The 26,196-nt window shown below is 45.8% G+C and overlaps 1 protein-coding gene across 1 annotated transcript in view; it reads left to right on the plus strand.

Moving 5' to 3' along the window:
• OTUD7A (OTU deubiquitinase 7A) overlaps positions 1 to 26,196 on the plus strand; it is a 394,020-nt gene that overhangs the window by 318,357 nt on the left and 49,467 nt on the right. Inside the window, 3 exon segments of the mRNA XM_087428823.1 lie at positions 9,543 to 9,644; positions 13,136 to 13,263; positions 14,078 to 14,190. Of these exon segments, the coding sequence (XP_087284949.1) occupies positions 9,543 to 9,644; positions 13,136 to 13,263; positions 14,078 to 14,190 (343 nt within the window).

The following is a 26,196-nucleotide window of genomic DNA, read 5'->3' on the forward strand; positions in this document are numbered from 1 at the left end:
TGTCTTTACAAGAAGAGAAAGAGACCAGAGCTTTCTCTCTCTTGGCCATTTGAGGACACAGTGAGAAAGTGGCCATCTGCAAACCAGGAAGAGAATACTCACCAGGAACTGAATCTGCCAGTGCCTTGACCTGGGACTTCCAGACTCCAAAACTGTGAGAAATAAATGTCTGCTGTTTAAGTCACCCAGTTTATAGTATTTTGTTATAGCAGCCCGAGGTGACTGAGACAGGTATACACCAGGAGGAGGTGAGGAAGGGAGAGTCATAAATCTTTTTGAGTCTATTTTTTAGAAAGCCACCCCAACACTCAACTGTACCAGATGCCTGTGGATGGTAGGGAACGTGGAAAGCCCATTGAATATCTCAGTTATCAGTTCATTGTTGAGTGGGCTTTTTATAAAACAAACACCATTGTTAGACTGAAGATGGTCTGGAAAGCCAAAAACATACACGATTAGTTTCAAGGATCACAATGGTGTGGCCTGAGTTAACTCTGCTGTAAGTGCCAGCAGCAATGAGGCAGAATCAATAACTCTAAAAGTCTGTCTGCCAGGAGCAGGCAGGAACAATGCATCCTCCTCTACCACGAGACAAATGGGTTGACTCCTGGCAGGAGTCCCCCATGTGGCATGCAATGGAAGCCTCTGCACCAGAACTTGGAGTCCTTTACTAGGTGCCCCTCTGTGATGGCAGGAGCATTGCCATGCACAGCACAGTGAGAGGTCCAGGCAGCAATGGTGGCGGTCTGGGAGGTACAGCCTTGACAAGCAGCTTGGTTCCAGTTGGTCTCATCAGAGGATAGGCCTTCACCTGCATGTTGATGTAAGTGACCCAGACAGTTTGATCAGCACCTGTGATTTGTTATCACATTTTCTGGCTCCATAAGGGAATGTCTTTAATCTACCAGTCTGTAGTTTTTTGAGGGGCAGATCAAGCTGCTAGGCCAACCAGTGTAAGGGTGAGTAAAATATAACAAGCTTCATCAAGAGAGTGCTGGCCAGAGCTATGAGAACAGCCTTGAGTCCTGCCCACTGGACAGAGTTACCAGGTCCACTTGCAGTTCTGCAAAGCTGGTGCTGGGGCCAAACAGCCACCACAGCCCAGTGGACTCCCCTAGGTTTCAGCTTAGTCAAAGCATCAGGGCACCAGCCTGGGCATTTAGGGGACTCTGCATCGAGGGCCCTGCTGAGCCAGAGGCTTTGGTTCAGGCAGCAGAGAGGGGCGTAGTTTCTTCTAGAGGGGCAGCTACTGCTTTTTCATGTAAAGCCAAGAGGGTTCTGCAACCAGGCCAGCTGTGTGCGTAAATATACTATTTGCATCTGACAAGTGATCCTTGTTGGGCCCTTCTCACCTTGTTAGTTACTCAGGCTGAGTTTACCCACCCCAAAATGGGAATATCAGACCAGAGACACTGGGCCTCCATGGGTGAGGCGTTCAGTTTCAGCAAGAGCTCAGTAGCAGGTCAGTTTCTGCGTTTCCAAAGGGATGAATGTAGCAGCCATGTCAGGGAGGTGACACGTCTGAAACCCCAAGGAGCACCTCCAAGTGGAGGCCACTTCCCCCTGCCAGAGGTTCCAGTCAGCAAAAGCATCAGTCACAGACACTTGTAGCTCAAGGGCCATTGTGTTTGTATCCAAAGGTAGAGAAGGTGCCAGAGCTTGCTGGACCACTTCCAACATGGCCTGATGGGCTGGCTCTACTCAAAGGGCAATGATTTGCAAGTTGGAGGACATAAAGGACCAAGTAGAGTGCCCCAGTGAGGCACATTCCATGTCCAACCCAGAGCCTAAGGAGGTGCCTCCTTTTGGCAGTGGGGGTTGAGGGGGCTGAAGAGACAACACTTTTTCCTTGACTGCCAGAGAGATTGAACATTGTGAACTCTGCACAGCATCCCAAGAAACTTGACTTGATGAGCAGGCCTCTGAATTTTGTTGGGACTTATCAGCATCCACCAGCTGGCTGAGGTATCACACAGTCTGGGCCCCTGAGACTGAGCTTCTGCCTTGCCAGCCAACAGACATCATCTACAGAGTGAAAGCTTGGTCACCGTGGAGAGAGGCCTTTGTGCTCAATCCAGACCCATCTGCTGGTGGTTAATGGCAGGGGCATTTTCCCCATTAGTGCATTTATACCTGTGGATCTTCTGATTGGGAGAATCTCCTCTGGTACTTATGGGATGGGACATCCAAGCATATAACCTCTCAATTCCTATGGTACCTTCAGGTATAGAAGTAGCAACGAGACTACATTGGATTGGCCCAAAGGGCATCATACACAAGGTCACATAAGCCTCCATTTCCCACTGTTAACCTACCCAACCCCCATCGCTTGAAGTCAGGTGCCCCTTCCTCCATAACTGGGTAGGATGGTGACTTTGGCACCTGTATCCTACAAAGCCATACAAGTTTGAGTTCTTCCCCTCCATGAAGTCTCCCAGCACACTTGAACAGATATATATGACCTTTGGGCCCCCTTTGGGATAGGGAGCCCTGGGTCCCGTCCCTAATGATATTTTGTAAAAGTAGCTGATGTCAGGTAGAGAAGGAGGGAGGGACCAGGAGGCGCATGGAGAGAGGCAGCTCCCAGCCAGTAAGCCAGGCACAGTCGCTTTCACTTCTGAGTACATTGCACAGCTCAACAAAATGAACTTCCAGTGTTTTGGTCCACCCAAAGTCCTATATCTGCTTTGGGAGATTCCTTGGAACTCCTCCTCACATGGGAGGAGAGTGAACAGCAGCCACCGTTCATTCCTACTGCTTACTGCTCAGCCTCTTGACGTCTGTTAACAGATAGGATAGTGGTACCTTACTCATTATCCTCTTGCCCACTGCTTGAAGAACAGCGTTCTGTACAGGATCCCGGGTAATCTTCTGCTATTCCCTAACCTGGCCATGAGCTTCTTGTTTGTGTTGGTTCCCTTTGCCCCCCAAACCCCATGAAGTGATGCAGAAGCAGGAACGTGTGGATCCTGTCCATGTAGTGGGTTTACATCACAGCTGAGGAGCCCCAAGCTTAGGAAACTCCAATCTTTTATAATGGGCTGTAAGCACACCTGCCCAAGCTTTGTCCTGGAGGGAGACGTTGTCTTTATTTTAGTGGATAGTGAACAAATCTCTCCTCTGCCACAGAGAGAGACACAGTCTCCAACTTCCAAGGCTGTTTGCTGTGCTGCTGTCCTTGAAAAGACTTTTCATCCTCGCAGAGTTGTCAATGCCTCTGTAAGATGCACAGAAATGCAAGGCCCATGGAAAATTGCCTCCCAACACTCTGCTTTTGGAGAGGCTTTACATGAAAGGTTTTAGCCTCCTGCCCAGTGTAACACAGTCCCAGTGTTAGCGAATGTCCTGATGGGAGAACCAATGTGCTGTGACTCCAAGTCTCCACCATCAGCTCTTCTGGTGTCTGGGTCTCCAGCAGTGATCTTCCACTGGTGTTGTCCACACCCTTGACTTTCCAAAGTCTTCAGACAAGAGCTTATTGCACTCTGTAGGCCCCTCTCTATGGTGGTTCCAAACTCTGGTCCACTTTTCAAAGCTTTCTGCTCAGGTTTTCAGCCTCTCACCCCATATGCAGCAAAGGACCTCAGGAAAAAGCCAGATACGTGCTGAAGGCCTCCCAAGTCTTGCCAAAAGCTGTGCTGATTTCTCTCTCCTTGAGGTGGCCCTCCACCAGGCTTTGCACCCACATTTGTGTGTGTCCTCAGCCATCTACCCCCACCCAGATTTGGCCAATGCCTCCCTGGTAAAAGCAGCTGCAGCACTGGCTTTCCTCCCTGAGGTTCTCCTGTCGCTAGTTGCTCAGCTCATTTCATTCCTGGTGCCTCCACAGCTTCCCGCTGCCCTTCTAAAGGTGATTTCTGTGTTTTATCTCACTTTTCTCACTAAGGTAGCCAGACAGGCAGATTGGCTATCAGGTACTCTATCAGTCTTGGAAGCAAGAGACCAAAATTGATTATTTTTTAATATCCAATTTGTATTCCTGGAATAAATCCAACTTTGTTAGTAGTGTCGTAATCTTTTAAGTACTACTGGATTCAGTTTGCTAAATACTTTGTTTAGGATCATTGCCTGTTTGTTCGTGAGAAGGACTCACCCATTCTCTTCCTCTCTTGTAATGGCCCTGTCAGGTTTTGGCATCAAAGTTGTATGGGCCTCATAAAACAAATTGGGAAAAGTTCTCAGATTTTCTGCTCTCTGTTCTCTCCTTAAATGTGTGGAAGAATTCACAGCTAAAGCCATTTGAGTCTGGAGTTTTCTTTGGGGGGGAAGTTTCTAATTATTAATTCAGTTTCTTTAAAGGATAGAGAACTGTATATATTTTCTAGTTCTCCTTCAGTCTGTTTTGGTAAATTTTGTTTTTCAAGAAATTTGTCCATTTTATTTGCCATTTTCAAATGTATTGACATAAAATTATTTATAATATGCATATTATGTTTAAATGTATATTATATTTATGTCCGTATGAAATGAAATGATGTTTCATTTTTTGTAAATGATATTGAAAATTTGTCCCTTCTTTTTCTTAAGTCGTTAAGAGTTTAGCAATGACATTACTCTTTTCATAGAACCGACTCTCAGCTCTGTTTGATTTTCAGTATCGTATTTTCTTTTCTATATCACTGATTCTTTCCTTTACTATTTCAGCCTACATTGTCCAAGTTTGATTTGCTGTTACTAGCTTTGTGGACACTTACAACATTTACTTTCAGCCTTTTTTCTTTTTTGGTATATGCATTTAAAAATATAAGCTTCCTTCTAGGCACTGCTTGAGTTATATCCCACATATTTTCATTATCATTCAGTTCAAAATATATTCTAATTTCCTGTGATTTCTTCTTTGACCCATAAGTTATTTGAAGGGTGCTGCATAATTCCTAACATTTGAGGATTTTCAACTTTTCTTAGTTATCTCTATCAATTTCTAGCTTATATTTAGTGTAGTCAGGGCACATACTCTGAATGATTTCAAATACTTTGTTGAAATTTGTTGACATTTACTTTATGGACCATCATGTGGTCAATTTTGGAAATTTTTCCGCATGACTTGAAAAGAATATATATTCATTCTGCAGTCGGTAGGGGCAATGTTGTATATATGTCATTTAGGTCAAGTTCTTGAATTATGTTTATCTAATTTCTACACAATTTTTTGTGTGTTGATTGTTTCGTTTATCAAGAGAGTTCTGTTAAAAATATCCAGTTTTGGGGCTGGCCCGGTAGCATAGTGGTTAAGTTCACGTGCCCCTCTTCAGTGGCCTGGGGTTTTCAGGTTCGGATCCTGAGCATGGACTGACGCACTGCTTGTCAAATCATGCTGTGACGACGTCCCATATAAAGTAGAGGAGGATGGGCACGGATGTTAGCCCAGGGCCAATCTTCCTCAGCAAAAAGAGGAAGATTGGCAATGGATGTTAGCTCAGGGCTAGTCTTCCTCACAAAAAAAAATATATATATATATTTATATATCCAGTTTTGATTTTGGATTTGTCCATTTCTCTTTTGAATCTGTCAATTCTTGCTTTATATATTTTTAGGCTAAATCTTAGTTGTATATACATTTAGTATTGTTATATTTTCCATTTGACTTGACTGTGTTATTATGAAATATCTCTCTTTATCCTGTGCCTTAGTAATATCTACTTCATCTGATATCAATAAGAACTTCACCAGCTTTACTTTGCTTAGTTTTCAAGTGGTATATCTTGCTGTACCTAGTTACTGTCAAATCTCTGTGTCATTATATTTATAGTGTCTTTTGTTGGCAGCATATGCTTGTTTTTTTAAGCAAGGCTGACAATCTCTGTCTTTTAATTGGAGTATTTAGTCATTCACATTTAATATAAATACTTCTGACATATTTTGGTTTAAATCTATTATCTTGCTATTTGAGTTTTTATTGTTGTATTTCTTTTTTCCTCTCTCATATTCTTTTGAATTATTTAAGAATGTTTATCATTCTGTTTTCCCCTCTACCAGCTTGTCAGTTATACATTCTCTTATTATTCTTTTAGTGGTTACCCTACAGTTTCCAAAATGCATCTTTAAGTTATTAAATTTATCTAAAGTTGGCCCTTTTACCACTTCCTGCTCAATGTAAGGACCTTAGAATTTATGTCATTTATTATGCATTCCCGTATTTTGTGCTATTGCTGTCATGCGTTTTAATTCTACATATAATTTAATCCCCCAAAAGACATTTTTATAGTATTGCTTTAAACAGTCAATATTCATTTACATTTACGAACGTACTGGCCATTTCAAGTCTCATCATTCCTTATATATACCCTGCTTCCGCCCAGGATCATTTTCCTTCTGCCTACAGATCTCCCATTTGTATTCTTTACTGCAGGTCTGATGGTGGCTAATTCTCTTTCTCTTTGTCTGAGGTATAGAATTCTAAATTGGAAATAATTTCCTTTTTACAAAAAGTCTCGCTGAGGTTTTGATAGGAATTGCGTTTAACCTATGGATCAGTTTGGAGAGAATTCACGACTTTACTATGTTGAAAATCTTCCAACTCGTAAGCATGGTATGTCTCTCTATTTGTTTAGATCTTCTTTGATTTCTTGCATCAGCATTTTATAGTTTTCAGCATACAAATACTGAACATATTGTGTTATATCTATATTAAAGTATTTAACTTTTGAGTGATTGTAAATGGTATGATGTTTTTTAATTGGGACTCCATGTGTTCATAGTTAGTATGTAGAAATACCATTGGTTTGTATATGTTGATCTTATATCCTGTGACCTTGAGAAAAATCACTTAGAGTATTTTTTTTGTAGCTTCCTTCTGATTTTCTATATAAACCATCATGTCCTGATGGTTTTTCTCTTTTATCATTTTCTTTCTGTCTAGAGAGATTCCTTTAACCATTCTTTTAAAGTAAGTCTGTTAGAAACAAATTCTCTTGGTTTCCTCCATCTGACAAGATGTTGATTGCCCCTTTATTTCTGAAGGATATTTTTGTTGGACATAGAATTCTAGGTTGACAGTTCTTTCCTTTTAGCCCTTGAAAAATATTTTGCCACTTCCTTCTGACCTCTGTGGCTTTTGATGAGAAATCCACTGTCATTAGAATTGTTTTTCCCATATAGGCACAGTGTTGTTTCTCTTCGGAAGAGTTCAAGGTTTTTTCTTTGTCTTTAGTTTTCAGGAGTTTGACTGTGATGTGTTTTGGCATGAATTTCCATGGATTTTTTTCTGTTTAGGGTTTGCTCAGCTTCTTGAATCCATGTTCGTGGGATGTTTATTTGTTTTTAAAAACTTGGAACATTTTCAGTGATTATTTCTTTGAATACTTACGTCAGCTCTACCCTATTCCTTCTCTCCTATGGAACTCTGGTGATGTGAATGTCAGATCTTTTGTTATAGTCCCATGTGTCCCTGAGATTCTGATCTTTTTAAATCTATTTTCTTTCTGTTATTTGGATCTGGTAATTTCTATGTTCTACCTTTACATTCACTGATTCTTTTTTTTTTTTTTTGGTGAGGAAGATTGGCCCTGAGCTAAGATCTGTGCCAGTCTTCCTCTATTTTGCATGTCGGTTGCCACCACAGCATGGCTTGATGGGGGGTGTGTAGGTCCACACCCAGGATTCAAACCCGCAAATCCCAGGCCACTGAAGCGGAGTGCACGAACTCAACCACTGTGCCACCGGGCTGGCCCTGATGGTCACTGATTCTTTCTTCTGTTCTCTCCATTCTGCTATTGAAGACTGAGGTTTTAAATCTGTTATTGCATTTTTTAGTTCCAAATTTCTCATTTGGTTTTTCTTTTTGTCTTCTATTTTTTGGGTGAGCCTTTCTGTATCTTCACTGACATTTTCTATTTTTTCATTTGTTTCAAACATGTTTGTAATTGCTTGTTGAAGCATTTTTATGATGCCTGCTTTTAAAATACCTGTCAGATCATTCTAACATCTGTGTCATCTCGATGTTGGTGTCGGTTGATTATCTTTTTTCATTCAATTTGAGATCTTCCTGGTTCTTGGTGTAAGTGATTTTCACTTTAAAACTGTACATATTGAGTATTAAGTTATAAGATTTTGGATCTTATTTAAATCACATGTTTTAGCAGACCTTCTCTAGTAGGCACAGGCGCCCATTGACTTGTAACTTCTAGATGGGGGTGGAAGTACAGTTTCTCCCCTCTGCCTCTGTTGACACCTTTTGAAGGATGGGCTTCTTGGTACTACTGGGCAGGAGTGGGGGACCTCTTTACCACCAGATGGATGTGGAAATCCAGGCTACATAGGTTCCTGATTGACAGAGGTAGAGTCCATATTACCACCCAGCAGGGTTGAAGTGCTGGCTCTGCACTCAGCATTCTCTAAAACCATCTGGCAGTGAGGGAGCAGGTGCTGAGTGACTCATTACAGCCTGGTAAGGTTGGAAGTCTCAGCTCCCCACTCAGCCTCTGCTGGCAGGGGTGATGGTGAGTTACAATTTTTTAACGTGGTGTTTGGCTAGAATACAGCAGTTGTTGTCTAAGGGGCCACTGTCTTCCTAAGCTGCCCCTTTCCTGGTATCCTGTCTGGAGATAGCATGATATTCTTTTGTCTGCCCCCATTGGTATTTCCAGGTTGGCAGCTTCCCCAGTATCTAGTCTGGGATTTATAAGGCAAAAAGAAACTCCAGGGAGCCTAACACCATGTTGTTCCTCGGATCCCAAGTTTCCTAGCCAGCCAGCCTTCTTCTCCACTTTTCCATCTCCCTATGTTGTTTTATACATAATGTCCAGGATTTTTAGTTGTACTTAGTAGAAAGAATGGGGGAAATATATCTACTCTATCTTTCTGGAAGTGGAAGTCTCAAGGTATGTTAATGAAATTTAACATGACTAAGTAGCTATGATGGCTTCGATGTATTAAATTAAATGTAAACCATACTTTCAGAGGTATGTGTGCATCAAAAAAGAAGGATAATTCAAGGAAAAAAATAACTTTCAGGAAGGAAAACTGTATTCAGGGAAATTACAGAAAGAGGAAATTTATGTTATGTGTAAAATATGTTCCTAGATTCAAGGAGAGAAGACTTTTGGCCTTGAGTTTCTTAATCCTCTTGCTAATTGAAGGGAGGATTTGGCCATTTCTTATCTTAAAAGGAAAAAAAATCTATATTTTATTTGGGAAAATGTAGTCATAACGCTCTACCTTCCCAATGAATTTCTCTAGAAATCCTCTAGAAAATCATCCAGGGGCCAGCCCAGTGGCGTAGCAGTTAAGTGCAGGCGCTCCGCTTCGGCGGCCCGAGGGGTCACAGGTTCGGATCCCGGGCATGCACCGACGCACTGCTTGGCAAGCCATGCTGTGGCAGTGTCCCATATAAAGTAGAGGAAGATGGGCACAGATGTTAGCCCAGGGCCAATCTTCCTCTGCAAAAAGAGGAGGATTGGCATCAGATGTTAGCTCAGGGCTGATCTTCCTCACAAAAAAAAAAAAAAAAGGAAATCATCCAGTGGTGTTTCTGCTTACCTAGCAAACACACAATGGTCCCTGCCTGTTCTGGGATTCTGTTCTAAAGTGAGCTTCTGTTCCAGGTCGCCTGAACTGGTGGTCTACTGTGTGCACAAGCTGTAAACGGCTTCTTCCTTTGGCCACGACAGGTGACGGGAACTGCCTTTTACACGCCGCCTCACTGGGTAAGCTCCAAAGCATAGACAGAGGGTGACAGTGCCCCAGGCCCACTCTGCACGTTGGTAAAGGACAGACATATGCTAAGTAGAGCCATACTCATCACTGTCCTCCGGAAGAGTCCCCAAGGGATGGAGCCAAAAATGCAGCCCTTTATGTCAAGTACCTGGCAGGCTGGGGACACAGAGCACACATGAGAAAAGACCTGATATGATAGAAGGAGGCCTGAGCATGAGCTGCAGGGATGGGTACTAGAGATGGTGGCCTAGAGCAATCAAAGAGGACTTCCTGGAAGAGGTGCGATTTTACTGAGACTTGAAGAACTTGAAAAAGTATGAAAAAGGACATTTCAGGCCAGACAACCACATGGATAAAGCATAAAGGCAGAAATTAACAGGGTGTTTGGAGGCAGGGCTGAGCTCAGTTGGGCTCAAGCAGGAAGTTTGGGGAGCAGTGCATGAGGTTGGGTAGGTGCAGAGCCACCATATTGACTGCAGTTGGTACACTTGGACTGACAAAAAGACAGACATAGGCACCGCTTGGGTACAGAATATCCAGCAGAGAAGTCAGAACCTCATCCAATGGAGATGTGAGCTTCCTGGTCTGAAAAGCCACACCAACAGGTGCACTGGAGTTGGTGGTAATATTTGGATAACTGAGGGTCACAGTAGACTTTCTAGAAGCTCAGTTGTCCCTTTGGGACCCAGCTTTGTATACATAGGCCAAATCAGTTTTGACAGGCAGGACTGGATTTGTGCCAGGGACCCGGGCATCAGGGCCAGCTGTACCTCATCAGTCCTGACGTGTAAGGTCTCTCTCCAGGGACGGGGCCCTCAGCTAAGAATATGGTCCTTGTTGGTCAAACTTGGCCCCCCAGGTAAACATGACCTTAACTCGATGCTGTGACTCAGAGCAAGGACCAGGCCCAAAACCTTCTTCAGACCTGTAGTGAGGCCTGTTCTGGAAGAGGTGGGCTGATGAGCCTGAAAGGCGTAGAGGGAAATGCACGGGGTCTGGGAAGGACTCCGGGAGGCCCGGAGGAGAGTGGAGCCTGAGAGCAAGGGGAACAGTCCACATTCCAGGGGCTCGAGAGGGATGAGGGAGAAGATGAAGCTATCGTCTACCTGCTCCCTTTCCGGTTTAAACCTAACACACTTCTATTTGTTGGCATTTTTGGACACTTTTATAGGTGTTCCACATTCATCATAGTAAGAAAATAAAAATCAGCAATCCCACCACCCAGCAATGGCCACTTTAACATTTTGGTATATTATCTTCCATTCTTTTGTCTGTTCTTCCAGTGAAATTATGATCTCACTGTGTTCGCAGTTTGGAATCCAACATTTTTCCCTTAAAATTCTATTGTGAATTTTCCACCCTGTTATTCTTCAAAAACATGTTTTTACTAGTTGTGTCATGTTTCATCATAATGTATTAACTATTCCCCGATTATAGAACACATTTCACCTTGTTCTGTATAAAACCTGGGGAAAGAATATAAAAGAAGAAATCTCTCATCTGTGTCAGACAGCAGCCTCGTTGCAAAGTCTCGGGCGTGAAAATGCCTTTGTCCTTCAGAAACTGCAGTGTGCAGCATCACTGTCCCCATCAGTGCCACGGGTGGGCAAGGCCTCAAATCAGAAGGCCACACACCCCTGCAGTCTTGTCTGATGGCAGATGTTTTCCCTGTGGGCACGGTGGGCCTCCCAGGTCTGCCTGGGAAGAGAACGCCTCCCACAGGCGGGCCCTGCTCCAGGAGCGAGAGAGGCTGGGCCATGACTGAGCCTGGGGTTCAGAGCCAGTTGGTTCTTTTCCCCCAGTACTTGTTTTCCTTTTGTACTCAAAAGGCTAAACCCCACAGGAGCAGGACTGCCCAAAGCAGCCATGCGGCACTCACCAGCAATGCTATTGAACCCGCTGAGCAGGCCTAACATCGGCCTAGGGTTGTAGGGCCCACACAGAAATGGCAGGAATCCTGGAGTCAGGCTGATGGGCAAACATTTATGGGACAAAGAGACCCTCTTTGCAAGAGATACTCAAACAAGGAGCCGTGGGAGCTTAGACGGGACACGGGACTTGCGGTACCTGGGAGAGTCCCAGCGGCGGCTGCAGACAGGTCTGAGGGATGAGAAAGTTCCGCTGGGCCTGTTTACAAAGGAGCACTGATGGCCGCTTCCCTCCCATTGTGCTGTAGAAAAAGACAAAAGCCTGGCTTGATGGAAAACCCACGGCAGCCCCTGGTTTTTGCGTATTTTTCACTAAAAGGGGCACGGCCGGATTGAGCCTTTAAAAATATCAGTCAGTGCAGGTCACTCCTCTTTGGAAAGCTCTTTCAGAGGCTCCCAGCTTGCTTAAAAGCCCACCATTTTACTCCCCACCTTGTCCCCTCGATCCCAGCACCAGCCACCTTCCCCTCTTGCTGATTCTCAAGTATGCCGTGTGGGCCCCCCTCGGGGTCTGTCCTGGCCTTTCCCTCTGCCTGGGATGGTGACTCAGCAACCTCCTTCACCCATTCAAGTACTTGCTCTGCTGTCTCCATTCACCCCACCACCAATACCACCACCACTCTGTTCATCTCTCCTTATGTGACGTGCTAATTCAATGGCTGCCTCACCTCCCCACAATGTGTTCTGTGAGATTTTAGGAACTTAGTCTGTCCTAAGTTGGTTGCGCTGTGTGTATTCCCAGCACCTAAGGTAGTGTCTCACTCCTATTATGAAATAAGTATGGAATTAATTAAGTGGAATTAATGGGATTCATTTGAATGAATAAATGAATGAATGAATGAATGAATGAATGGATTCCCCCACTCTTTCCCCATATCCAGGGCTGTACCTCTCGTTGGTGCTTCTTCCATTGGTTGGGTTTCTTGACCACATCTGAGCTGCCTGAGCACATGCTCAGAGATGGCCAGCTTGTCTTTTTAACCCCTCCATACTCAGCGCAGGCAGGGGAGTGGGTGGAGGGAGGAAGCAGGCACTCTCTCCTGGGTCCAGATGTGTGCAGGGGCGTCCCCTGATGCTCTGCTTCTCAGAAGGTCGAGATGCCTTAGGGATACAGACATCAGATGTGGCAAACCCTAGAGGAAGCCAAGGTCTAATTGCCATCCTGCCTTGGACCCTATGTGAGGACACGTCACCAGCCTATCCCCACAGGCTATCTCTCACTCAAGCACAAGACCTGGACTATGGACATTAGGCCCCTCAAAGCAAACCTGAGAGATTGAGAGTGGCTTGCCAAGGATCCTAGAGAGAAGCAGCACTTGGTTTCACCAACTATTGTTCGCCTGCTTGCATCGATGAGAAACATTGGGAAAAAGAACAGAGAGGAATTGCTAGCTAATCATGAGAACTGAGCAGCTGACTAATGAGTTATCCTTGTGCATGCAGACACGGGAGGCCAGGCCCGGTAGTCGTGGTGGTTTGAGTTACCTCCTGGTTTGTCCCCCTTCTCACATCCTGTCTCTCTCTTCTGCTCCTCACGGGCTTCCCGGCTGCAGGAATGTGGGGGTTTCACGACCGGGACCTGGTTTTGCGGAAAGCTCTCTACACCATGATGAGGACCGGGGCTGAAAAGGAAGCCCTGAAGCGGAGGTGGAGGTGGCAGCAGACGCAGCAGAACAAGGAGGTTGGTACCTATGGTGTGTCCAGAACGTGGGACCCACACCAGGCACAGCCGTGGGCCATGGTGGAGTCCAGAGCTGGGCCCCAAGACCAAGTCTGTCTCGTGAGTCCAGGCAGAAATGGCTTCTGGGACTAGTAAGTCCTCCCCCATTTAAACCCGCTGAAGAGGAGCCCGGTACACTAGCTGAGCCTTGCCACCCGGTGACCACACGTCCACTCACACCAACTGTCCTGGCATAATTTTGAAAACCAACCACCTTCACTCTCAGAGGTGTCCTGGCTTAGATGATGAATTATATGGTCATCTATGTCAGGTCACTGCTGGTGGTGGCGTGAAGGCCAAGTACAGCTGCAGGGTGGCCCCAGCACTGCCTGCGGCCCCAGCCCTTGTATGTGTGCTCAATCCAGAAAGAATCCACTCATCCTGACCATGGTGAACATTAGCGCTTTGCTGTCCTAGAAGAAGAATCTGCCTGCTTTCTGACTGAAGTTGGCTTGTTATCCCTTTAAGCTTTTTAATGGTCAGCCCCCAGCCTGGTGTGTGTGCAGGTGAATGTTCGGTTGTTCTCACCCCCTGGGAATGACCTTTGTTACTGGGGGGACTCCCAAAAGCATTGAAATTCGAGATTGGAGGTCCTGAAAAGTATTGTTGATAGCAAATGGGGACAGTCGGTGGCCACTAACAAGTGGGCCTGGCCTGGGTCCTGGTCAGGCTTGGACCAAGCCAGGTGGTCCTGCTCTGCTGCCCAGGCTCGCCTGGTTGGGGAGGGCAAGGAGGTCAGCCCGCCTCCTCCTGAACTGGCTTCCCTTCGTGCCAGTCAGGGCTGGTGTACACCGAGGAGGAGTGGGAGCGAGAGTGGACAGAGCTGCTGAAGTTGGCCTCCAGCGAGCCGCGCACGCACTTCAGCAAGAACGGCGGCACGGGAGGGGGGTAAGTGCGGCCCCCAGCCCCCTCCCTGCTCTCCCCAAAGGTCCCAACATTTTTCCCTTAAAATTCTTGAGCTCCAGGTGGCCAGGAACAGTGTGGGAATTGTTGCAGGGGAGCGTGTGATACCCCCGAGCTGGGGGAGACACAAGCACTCCTGCCGTCAGACAGATTGGAGGACGTAGGGCAGAGTTGTGGGGGAAGGCTGGACCCCTCCCAGATGTCTGGGGAAGTGGACGCAGCCCCCACATGCATTTTGCAGGCAGCAGCACAGAGCTCACACGTGCTGCCCCACCCCAAAGGCGGGCAGCAGCGGCGGTGGGGGCTCACTGGCAGCCGGCCTTTGGAGGTGGCACAGGACAGTGGTAGTTCCTGCACACTGCCATTGCATTTGCCAGGCTCTGAAGCCTCAGGCTGCTGGGGTTGGGTTTTTTCCGAATAAATATCTATTTAATTTCTGGCTTCAAGAAGTCTCATTGAAAGCAAAAGATCATTAATTCAGCCCAGCATCTCCCGAATGGGCTCCGTGTATACCATGAGTGTTCCTGCAAAAAGGCTTTGCCGTTGTGCACGTGCAGGGAGCAGCTTGTTCCTGCAGCCCCAGCCCGAATGTTCCAGTGTGGGAATGGAGGGTGCAGCCAAACTGGGCAGCCACGAAGCCTTTGGCCCCAGCATTTCAAAAGGCGGGCATATGCTCTGGTTCCTACTTTTTGAAGCTAAGGGCCAAGTTGTCACCCTTAGAAAAAGTTCCAGCCAAAAGCAAGAGAACGTGAGCGTTGACACCCAGGAGACCCAAGAAAGGATTGAACACCACTGGACAGCCCCTGTGGGCAGTGTGTCCTGGCCGGCCAGCAGGCTCCCGGGCCCTGCATCTTGGCATCTGGGTCCTCGGCCACCAGCAGCAGGCCTAGTGCTCCCCAGGCCCAGCACTCGATCGAGGCCTTTTAAAGACGAGACTCAGATATGGAAACCCATAAACACAGTTCCTACAGGATTATCATGTCATTTTGTTTTAATAATGTGGCATGTCAGCACTAAAAGTCTGTCTTGTTTAAGGACATTTGGGGACAAATATTCTAAAGACTCAGTCCATTCCTGAGAACTCCATTCTCTACCTTTCGCCGCCTCCTGAGTGGCGCCTGCAATGGGTCTAAAGCGTTCCTCAGCATCCTTTCCATTGTTGCCCCTCGGGCACCTGCCACAGGGCCGACCCTCCATAGATGCAGGTGGATTGAATCCAGCCCGCTGTCTCTTCTGGGGTCAGGGAGGGGTGGGGAAAGACAACAGTAATTATAAGAATAATATCAAGTGACCATCACTACATACTGTGTCCCCTGAGTCCCCCCAACCAGGAGGCACTTGGCCCATGGTCACATGGCTTGTCAGGCCTGCCTGACTCCTAAGGCCCCAGCCTCGGCCCCTGCACCCTGGGCCCTGAGAGAGCCCAGAGCTGAATGGGAGTGAACGGGATCACAGGAAGGGTGCTCGATGTTGCCGAGACCTGCCAACCCAGTGATAGCAGTCATGTGCCTCCTCTCAGGACTCCTTCACCTTCGATTTGGTCTCAGTTGTAGAGATGAAAATGTCTAATCAGGAGTAATGAATTATAGATGAAAGATATTTTTGTCCCCCAAGACATTCCCTGGTCTTTTTGAGTCCCCTCCACTGCAACTTGGACCAGCAGGTTTTGGGAGCAGGTAAGTATCCGGCTGGCGCCTGGTCTCCTCTTCCATCAGGCGGCATGGGGGTGTCAGGGAGGGGCCGGACAACACCCTGCAGGCCAGGGACTCTGAAACCCACTGGGGCCCGGGAGCACCCCCTTTCACTGTCCATCTGCACAGACAAACGCAAGGAGATGCTCTTCAGGGTGGTGTCCAAGCCCTCATGGCTGGTTTCTCCTGGATTTTAAATGGTTCCAGGGGCTCTACTCCTCCCCCATGGCCCTTCCATGCCAGGGCTCAGGGTTTTCTAGCCTGATGTCTGCAGCCCTCAGGGCTGTGTTTGGGCTCTGGATGGTCACCTGGATCCCCCAGCAGCAGGTAAATCCCAGAAGGAGTAGAGGAGCTGCGAGAACCAAGGCTATTTTGGTTCTGACGTTACTTTTGTGAACGTCTGTGAGGCACCAGCTTTTAGTCACTCTCATCCGATCTTTCCACCTTCTCGTCGCCTCCAGATAGCTCTTGTGCGGTCAAGCTAACAGACAATGGTAGTGGGTTTTCCGCTTCCAGGAGAGGTTTCCCTGCTGTGGGGTCCCACCTTCCCTTGGGGTTCAGAAGTCGAAAAGAGAAACTCTTTTTGACTGAGTTGTCAGCGTCTCTGCATTTTGCCTCTGTCTTCCCTGGGTGAGGTTGAGCTGAGGGGTGCGGAGCATCCCTGGAGCTCAGGCGCCACAGAGACTGGTACCCGACACCTGCCCCAAGGCTCTGAAGGCAGAGGCTGACCAGCTCCCAGGTCCTCAGGGCTGTGGGAGGCAGTCTGAGGCTGTGCTTGCTTCCCAAGCACCTGGCGTGAACCCTGGGAGGAGGCCTGAGCTAGGCTGTCTTCAGGAGGACTCTGCCTGTGATGAGGATGGACCCCAAAGGCCAGGCCAGAAGGGCTGTCACAAGCCATCAGCTCAGAGCGCCACCATCTCTGTCTGGGGAACTGAGGGCAGAGACCATTAGTTAGGGGGAAGGCTGAAGACTCGCAAAAGCACTTCCTTAGAAACGGGCTCAGCATTTGGACCTTGATCATGCCCAGTGGGCACCCAAATGAAGAGTCAAGAAGAATTTTGCTTCCCTCTAGCCTCTCCTCTCTGGCCTGTGCTGGTCCATCAGGGCTCATGCAGAAACCTGGTTCCCGTGGATGAGGGACAAGGGTAGCAGCTGCATCAGCGCTGGCTGTTCCCTCTGTCCTGCTCCCTGCCCAGGTCCTGGCCCTGTGGTACCAGGACAGATGAGGATAGACCCCGTTCTGCTGCTCTCTGGTGGGGACACTGGCCTGGCATCATTTTTTAAACCTGTCACTTTCACAGAAAACGACCAGGTTAAGTGTCTGAAGAGGCTGGAAGGGACTGAAGGCCAGACTTGGGTATGGGCTTGGCTCTTTTCCTCTCTTCCTCACAGCTGACAATGGCGATCCCCAGGCTCACTGGTAGAGCCCAGGCAGGAGACCCTGGAGGCGGGGATGGGTGTTCAGTGCTTGCCCAAGGAGAAGGTGGAGACCAGGCTGACATGCAGGCAGGGCGAGCCCCCAGCTAGATAGCCACCATGGACAGACTGCTCAGGGCTGATGCCCCAAGGTATGTGATCACAAGCAGGACACCCTTGAAGACCCCAGGAGGCGAGGCGAGTGTGGGCTTCCTGTTGAGCTTCTCTTGATGCTGAGAAAGACAGGCGGATGGCACCTGCAGATGCAGGCACAGCACAGTGAAGAGCTGGGACCTAGGCAGAGCGTGGTGCACTCAGAACTGCAGGATGAACTCCCCCTGATGCTCCTACATGCAAATCAAGACATATTGGTTTTGCCGTGGCTAAAACAAGAGAAGTCAGACATTCTGTGCTGCTACTCCAAAGACCCTCTGAGGCACCACATGTGAGATGTGACCCTCTGAAAGGCTGCACTGGGGTTTTTATAGCCTCTCCAACCAAAAGAGACCTCGGGTCACCCATCACCATAGCTACCATCCTGCGTGTTCTAGCCCTTGGCGGGGGCTATGGGGAGAGGGATGCTCCCCAGAAGGAAGACATGGAGGAGAGAAGGAACTAGCTCCACCCTAAGTCTTGCAGTTCTGCACAGAAGCCAGTGCTGAAGTGAAGTTGCACGTGTAGCCCCCACCCCGACACCAGACACTCTGGGAAAAGAGCATGTGTGCAAGAGGAAGAATCCAATACTTGTTCTAAAACTGATAAAATCTCGGAAAACAGTTATTGAAGGCTTCTGGGTGCTGCTTCTAGTTTCGGGGCAACTGAGAAAGGAGAGCAAAGAAGAGGGTCCTGCCTGGTGGACCCCAACCAGAGACCCAGACTTAAATGTCCTGGGTTATAGTCCCAGGCTGGATGTGTGGTCGTGGGCACGTCTCCTGAGCTCTCTGGGCCTCAGTTTTGTTCATCTGTTAAATGTGCTTGGTAGTAACCTCCCTGCCAGGCTGTGTCAGTTTTCAATGGTTGTGTAGCAAACCACCCTGAAACTGAGTGGCTTAAAGCAATAGCCGTTGGATTTGCTCATGTTCTGGGGTCAGCAGTCTGGTCTGGGATTGCCTAGAGCCACTCAGGGGCTGCAGTCATCTGGCAGTTGGTCTGGATGGGGCTGGATGGTCCAAGAGAGCCTCATTCACAGCTCTAGGCTTGGGAACTAGCTCTCACTAGGTGTCTGTCTGTGTGGGCTTTTGTCCTTGAGGAAACCCAGGTTCCTGACAGTACAGTCTCAGGGCAGGAAGAGAGAGTGGCCTCCAATGTGTAGGGGCTCCTCAAGCCTCCACTTGCATCACCGGCTTGTTTACTAATGTCCCATTGGCCCAAGCAAGTCTCTTGGCTGAGCCAGCCTCAGGGTAGAGAGAGAGACTCCATCCTTGATGAGAGGAGGGGCAGAGTCACCTTGCAAAGGGACAAGTACACAGGAGTGGGAAGAATCGTGGCCATTAAAGCAGTCTGCCACATGCTCTGATGCTGTTGGTGAGGGGTGGTGAAATCACAGATTTGAAATTGTTTGGAAAGGGGTTTTTTACAACTATAAAAATGATGTTTATTCAGGCATTGTCACGCCCATTCTGTGAGTCGGCATCCCTGCTGCCTATATGGTATGTTATAAAGGCCCGTCCCAAATATCCAAAATGTGTTCCTTCTCCCTGATTTTCCACTGGGTCATCTCAGTGTCTGATAGTCCACCCTTAGAAATTCATTCCTTTGAGTCTTGAAAGCTTTGGGCTTTTTAGGAGCTTTCAGGAGTCTCTGATTTTGGAGCAAATCCCTCCCATCAGCTTACACATCAGGGTTACTGCACTGTATGCACTGTGGCCTGACCTCCAGAGACTGGTCCTGTGGGAATGGAACACAAAAATGGCTTATTGGATTGTGCTGGGACACAGCTGAGGAGGAGAGAAAGGAAGGAATGCACCTCTGCTGAGTACCTACCTGCCCTATACACATTATTCCCACTTTATAAATTAGGCATTATCCACCTTTATAAATTAGGAAACTAATGCTCAGAGAGATTAATTAACTTGCCTCCAGTTCATAACTGGTGGGGCTAGAATGCAGACCCAGAACTGTCTGAGTACAGAGCCCTGGAGTTTCCCAGAGCATACACTGGGATGAGCTTCAGTAGCTTCTTAAGAAAGAGTGCACTGCGGATAGACTTTTTGAGTCTTTGCATATGTGAATCTGTCTTTATTCTTTCTCACCCTTGGTGGGTAGTTTGGCTAGGTATAAAATTCTAACTTTAAATTCATGAGGTGAGTAACGTCATCAAAGAAAAATCAGACAGAAAGATATCAGCTTCCCGGCTCTCAGTCCAGGTTGGCTAATTTGAAATGAGAAACAATTATATAAAATACAAAGGCTAGAGATTATTGAGGTCAAGATGGCAGCGTAGGCAGACTCTGAACTCACCTCCTCCCGTGGACACAGCCAATTTACAACTACTCGTGGAAAAATTACCCCTGAGACAGAACTGAAAACTGGATAAGAGGAACTCCTACAACAAAGGACAATCCTAACTGGGGTAGAAGAGGCAGAGACTCCCTTCCGGAGAGGAAAAACGCCACCTTCACAAGCCGCCAGCTTCACGGCCGCCAGGAGCAGCTCACAGGTACGCAGCCCTCCCTGGAGGCGCGGGGCCCTGAGCCGGGGAGTGCCCCCGCTGTGGGCATTTTGTGGACCCAGCACAATCGACACCAGCGGCATAATATCTGACTTTGCCTGCTACTAAAACATTGGGGAGCACCCCCAGAAAACCCGGTTCACAAAGAAACTAAAACTGGCTCTTAAAGGGCCCATGCACAAACTCACCCGTTCCAGAAAGCATCCTAAAATCACCAGAAAGAAAGGTGCACAGTGCTTTGGTGACAAGAGACTCACCTAATAGGCCCTGAGTGCATCTCGGTGAGGGGTGAGACCTCTCCAGGGACTGGGACATTGGCAGCCATTGTTGTGGCCTGGTGTGAGCGTGCTGACACAGACGCCATTGGAGTTCTCCCTGAGGCCAGCTAGCCCAGGGTCTGCTCCACCCGCTAGAGCACCGATTTAATCCAGCTCAGCCAGGGCAGGCAGCCCACCCTAGAGACTGGCCCCACCCAACAACAAGCCCTCAGGCAACGTGTGGGCCTGCATAGATTGGTGACTGGATTCTCTGCAGCCTGGCAACTGAGCCGACTTGAGCAGGGCAGGGTGTGCACAAGGAGTGGGTGGAGAGTGTGGGGCGGTGGCAGAGTGTGTGGGGCTTCCGCCGTGGAGAGACTGGGTCCGCTTGGTGAGGTCGGGGCACTCACACGGGGCAGGACTGTGTTGACTGTGTGTATGGACCTGTGGGCAACAGGGCTTGTCAGCTGCAGAAGACTTGTGCTTCTCAAAGACCCACATAGGAGGTTTGCCCCACCTTCCAAAGCCTGAAACAATTGGGTGTTCCTGTGCCTGAGGCCAGCCCCACCCAGCTGCAATCCTCAGAGAGCTGACAAGAGACATAATAGGCTAGAGGCTTGCGGCAATTGTAAGGCCGTGAGCCTAACAACCTGCCACGCTAGGGGCCTACTCACTTAAAAGAAATACTGCAACACAAATGTGGTATTAGAACTTGCAGCCAACTGTGCTGGGGTGCCCCACACCTGATAAAGAGACTGAAGGGCCCACAACAACTACAAGCAGCTGAGCATTACAACAGCTGGCCAGGAGCATACCTCAGCCTCCCTGGGCGCCTGTAGGGAGAGCTAACAGGCCACAATAGAAGGACACACGTAGCCCACATAGGGGCCACCCCTGGAACATTGAGAACTGAGGGAAGCACACTGGAAGCTTCCTAAGGCATCACTTACATAAGGTCACCTATCCAAGAGCAGGAGACGTAGCTGACCTACCTAATACGTAGACACAAGCACAGGGAAAGAGGCAAAATGAGGAGGCAAAAGAATACATTCCAAGTAAGGGAACAGGACAAAACCCCAGAAAAGGAACTAAGTGAAACAGAAATGAGCAACCTACCCGACAGAGAGTTCAAAATAAGAGTGTTAAGGATGCTCACTGATCTGGGGAGAAGAATAGGTGAACTCAGTGAGAATGTCAACAAAGAAATGGAAGATATAAAAAAGAACCAATCAGAAATGAAGAATACAATACTGGAAATGAAAAATTCATTAGAGGGACTCAAAAGCAGAGTAGAGGATACAGAAGAACGGATCTGTGAGCTGGAAGAAAGACTAGAAGAAATTACCCAAGGTGAACAGGTAAAAGAGAAAAGAATTAAAAAGAGTGAGGACAGTCTAAGGGACCTCTGGGACAACATCAAGCACACTAACATCTGTGTTATAGGTGTCCCGGAAGGAGAAGAGCGAGACAAAGGGGCAGAGAATCTATTTCAAGAAATAATAGATGAAAACTTTCCTAACCTAAGGAAGGAAACAGACATCCAGGTACAGGAAGCACAGAGAGCCCCAAACAAGATAAACCCAAAGAGGCCCACACCAAGACACATCATAATCAAAATGTCCAGAATTAAAGATAAAGAGAGAATCCTAAAAGCCGCAAGAGAATGTCAAGTTACATACAAAGGAAACCCCATAAGGCTATCAGCTGACTTCTCAGCAGAAACCTTACAGGCTAGAAGAGAATGGCACGATATATTTAAAGTGCTAAAAGGAAAAAACTTACAGCCAAGAATACTCTACCCAGCAAGGTTATCATTCAAAATGGAAGGAGAAATCAAAATTTTCCCAGATAAGCAAAAATTAAAGGAGTTAGTCACCAAGAAACCAGTGCTACAAGAAATGTTAAAGGGACTGATTTAAGGGGAAAAGAGAAGACCACAAATAGGAAAAATTATCTATTTCCATAATTAGAACGTAATGGATACAAATGCACAGAAAAGAGGTTAGATACGATATTAAAAACATAAAAGGAGGGAGGAGGGGAGTTAAAGAGTAGAGCTTTCAGACAGAGGTCAAACTAAAGTGAGCATCAATTCTGTATAGAAGAAGAAAGGAACAGAGAAGGACTACTAAAACACTGAGAAAAAAAAAAGTTAAAAAAATGGCAGTAAGTACATACTTATCAATAGCTACTTTAAACGTCAATGGACTAAATGCTCCAATTAAAAGGCATAGGGTGGCTGACTGGATAAAAGAACAAGACCCATATATATGCTGCATACAAGAGACACAATTCAGACCTAAAGACACTCACAAACTGAAAGTGAAGGGATGGAAAAAGATACTCCACGCAAATGGCAATGAAAAGAAAGCTGGGGTAGCAGTACTCATATCAGACAAAATAGACTTTAAAACAAGAACTGTAAAAAGAGACAAAGAAGGGCATTACATAATGATCAAGGGAACAATCCAACAAGAGGATGTAACACTTGTAAATATCTACGCACCCAATGTAGGTGCACCCAAATATATAAAGCAATTATTAACAGACATAAAAACAGAAATAGACAGTAACACAATAATAGTAGGGGACTTTAACACTCCACTTACACCAACGGATAGATCATCCAAACAGAAGATCAATAAGGAAACATGGGCCTTAAACAACACACTAGAACAGATGGACCTAGTAGATATATACAGAGCATTCCATCCAAAACCCGAAGAATACACGTTCTTTTCAAATGCACATGGAACATTCTCCAGGATTGATCACATATTAGGCCACAAAACAAGTCTACATAAATTTAAGAAGATTGAAATAATACCAAGCATCTTTTTTGACCACAATGGTATGAAACTAGAAATCAACTATAGGAAGAAGATCAGAAAACCCACAAATACATGGAGATTAAACAAAATGCTACTGAACAACGACTGGGTTAACAAAGAAATCAAAGAAGAAATCAAAAAATACCTGGAGACAAATGAAAATGAAAATACGACATGCCAGAATTTATGGGATACAGCAAAAGTGGTTCTAAGAGGGAAGTTTATAGCGATACAGGCCTATCTCAACAAACAAGAAAAATCTCAAATAAACAATCTAACAATGCACCTAAAGGAACTGGAAAAAGAACAAACAAAGCCCAAAATCAGTAGAAGAAGGGAAATAATAAAAATCAGAGCAGAAATAAATGAAATAGAGACCAAAAAAACAATAGAAAAAATTAATAAAACCAAGAGCTGGTTCTTTGAAAAGATCAACAAAATTGACAAACCTTTAGCTAGACACACCAAGAAAAAGAGAGAGAAGGCACAAATAAGTAAAATCAGAAATGAAAGAGGAGAGGTTACAACAGACACCTCAGAAATACAAAAGATTATAAGAGAATACTATGAAAAGCTATATGCCAACCAATTTGACAATCTGGAAGAAATGGATAAATTCTTAGAATCATACAACCTTCCAAAACTGGATCAAGAAGAAGTAGAGAATTTGAATAGACCAATCACCAGTAAGGAGATCGAAACAGTAATCAAAAACCTCCCCAAAAATAAAAGTCCAGGACCAGACGGCTTCCCTGGTGAATTCTACCAAACATTCAAAGAAGACTTAATACCTATCCTTCTCAAACTCTTCCAAAAAATTGAGGAGGGGGGGAAGCTCCCTAACTCATTCTACGAAGCCGACATTACCCTGATACCAAAACCAGACAAGGACAACACAAAAAAAGAAAATTACAGGCCAATATCACTGATGAACATCGATGCAAAAATCCTCAACAAAATACTAGCAAATCGCATACAACAATACGTTAAGAAGATTATACACCATGATCACGTGGGATTTATTCCAGGTATGCAGGGATGGTTCAACATTCGCAAATCAATCAACGTAATACACCACATTAATAAAATGAAGAACAAAAATCACATGATCATCTCAATAGATGCAGAGAAAGCATTTGACAAGATACAGCATCCATTTATGATAAAAACTCTGAATAAAATGGATATAGAAGGAAAGTACCTCAACATAATAAAGACCATATATGAGAAACCCACAGCTAATATCATCCTCAATGGTGAAAAACTGAAAGCTATCCCTCTAAGAACAGGAACCAGACAAGGATGCCCACTGTCACCACTCCTATTTAACATAGTATTGGAAGTCCTAGCCAGAGCAATCAGGCAAGAGAAAGAAATAAAAGGGATCCAAATTGGAAAGGAAGAAGTGAAACTGTCACTATTTGCAGATGACATGATTTTATATATAGAAAACCCTAAAGAATCCACCAGAAAACTTTTAGAAGTAATAAATGAATATGGTAAAGTTGCAGGATACAAAATCAACATACAAAAATCAGTTGCATTTCTGTACACTAACAACGAAGTAGCAGAAAGAGAAATTAAGAATACCATCCCATTTACAATTGCAACAAAAAGAATAAAATACCTAGGAATAAACTTAACCAAAGAGGTGAAAGATCTGTACACCGAAAACTATAAAACATTTCTGAAAGAAATTGAAGAAGACACAAAGAAATGGAAAGATATTCCATGCTCTTGGATTGGAAGAATTAACATAGTTAAGATGTCCATACTTTCTAAAGCAATCTATAGATTCAATGCAATCCCTATCAAAGTTCCAACAACATTTTTCACAGAAATAGAACAAAGAATCCTAAAATTTATATGGAACAACAAAAGACCGCGAATAGCTAAAGGAATCCTGAGAAAAAAGAACAAAGCTGGAGGTATCACACTCCCTGATTTCAAAATATACTACAAAGCTATAGTAACCAAAACAGCGTGGTACTGGCACAAAAACAGACACACAGATCAATGGACTAGAATCGAAAGCCCAGAAATAAACCCACACGTCTATGGACAGCTAATCTTTGACAAAAAAGCCAAGAACATATAATGGGGAAAAGAAAGTCTCTTCAACAAATGGTGTTGGGAAAACTGGATAGCCACACGCAAAAAAATGAAAGTAGACCCTTACCTTACACCATACACAAAAATTAACTCAAAATGGATTAAAGACTTGAATGTAAGACCTGAAACTATGAAACTTCTAGAAGAAAACATAGGCAGTACCCTCTTCGACATTGGTCTTAGCAACATCTTTTCAAACACCACATCTGACCGGGCAAGAGAAACAATAGAAAAAATAAACAAATGGGACTACATCAAACTAAAAAGCTTCTGCACAGCAAAGGAAACCATCAACAAAACGAAAAGACAACCTAACAATTGGGAGAAGATATTTGCAAACCATACATCTGATAAGGGCTTAATCTCCAAAATATATAAAGAACTCATGCATCTCAACAACAAAAAAACTAACAACCCAATTAAAAAATGGGCAAAAGACCTGAACAGACATTTCTCCAAAGAAGATATACAGATGGCCAACAGACACATGAAAAGATGTTCAAAATCACTAACTATCAGGGAAATGCAAATCAAAACTACAATGAGATATCACCTCACGCCCGTCAGAATGGCTATAGTTAACAAGACAGGAAACAACATGTGTTGGAGAGGATGTGGAGAGAAGGGAACTCTCATACACTGCTGGTGGGAGTGCAAACTGGTGCAGCCACTATGGAAAACAGTATGGAGATTCCTCAAAAAATCAAGGATAGAACTACCGTATGATCCAGCTATTCCACTGTTGGGTATTTATCCAAAGAACTTGAAAACACCAATTTGTAAAGGTACATGCACCCCTGTGTTCATTGCAGCGTTATTCACAATAGCCAATACATGGAAGCAACCTAAGTGCCCATCAAGGGACCAATGGATAAAGAAGCTGTGGTATATATACACAATGGAATACTACTCAGCCATAAGAAACGATGAAATCCAGCCATTTGTGACAACATGGATGGACATTGAGGGTATAATGCAAAGTGAAATAAGTCAGAGGGAGAAGGTCAAATACC

Source organism: Ceratotherium simum, chromosome 3 (genome assembly GCF_057802395.1).
Source record: "Ceratotherium simum simum isolate JZ-2026a chromosome 3, ASM5780239v1, whole genome shotgun sequence".
NCBI classification, from domain to species: Eukaryota; Metazoa; Chordata; class Mammalia; order Perissodactyla; family Rhinocerotidae; genus Ceratotherium; species Ceratotherium simum.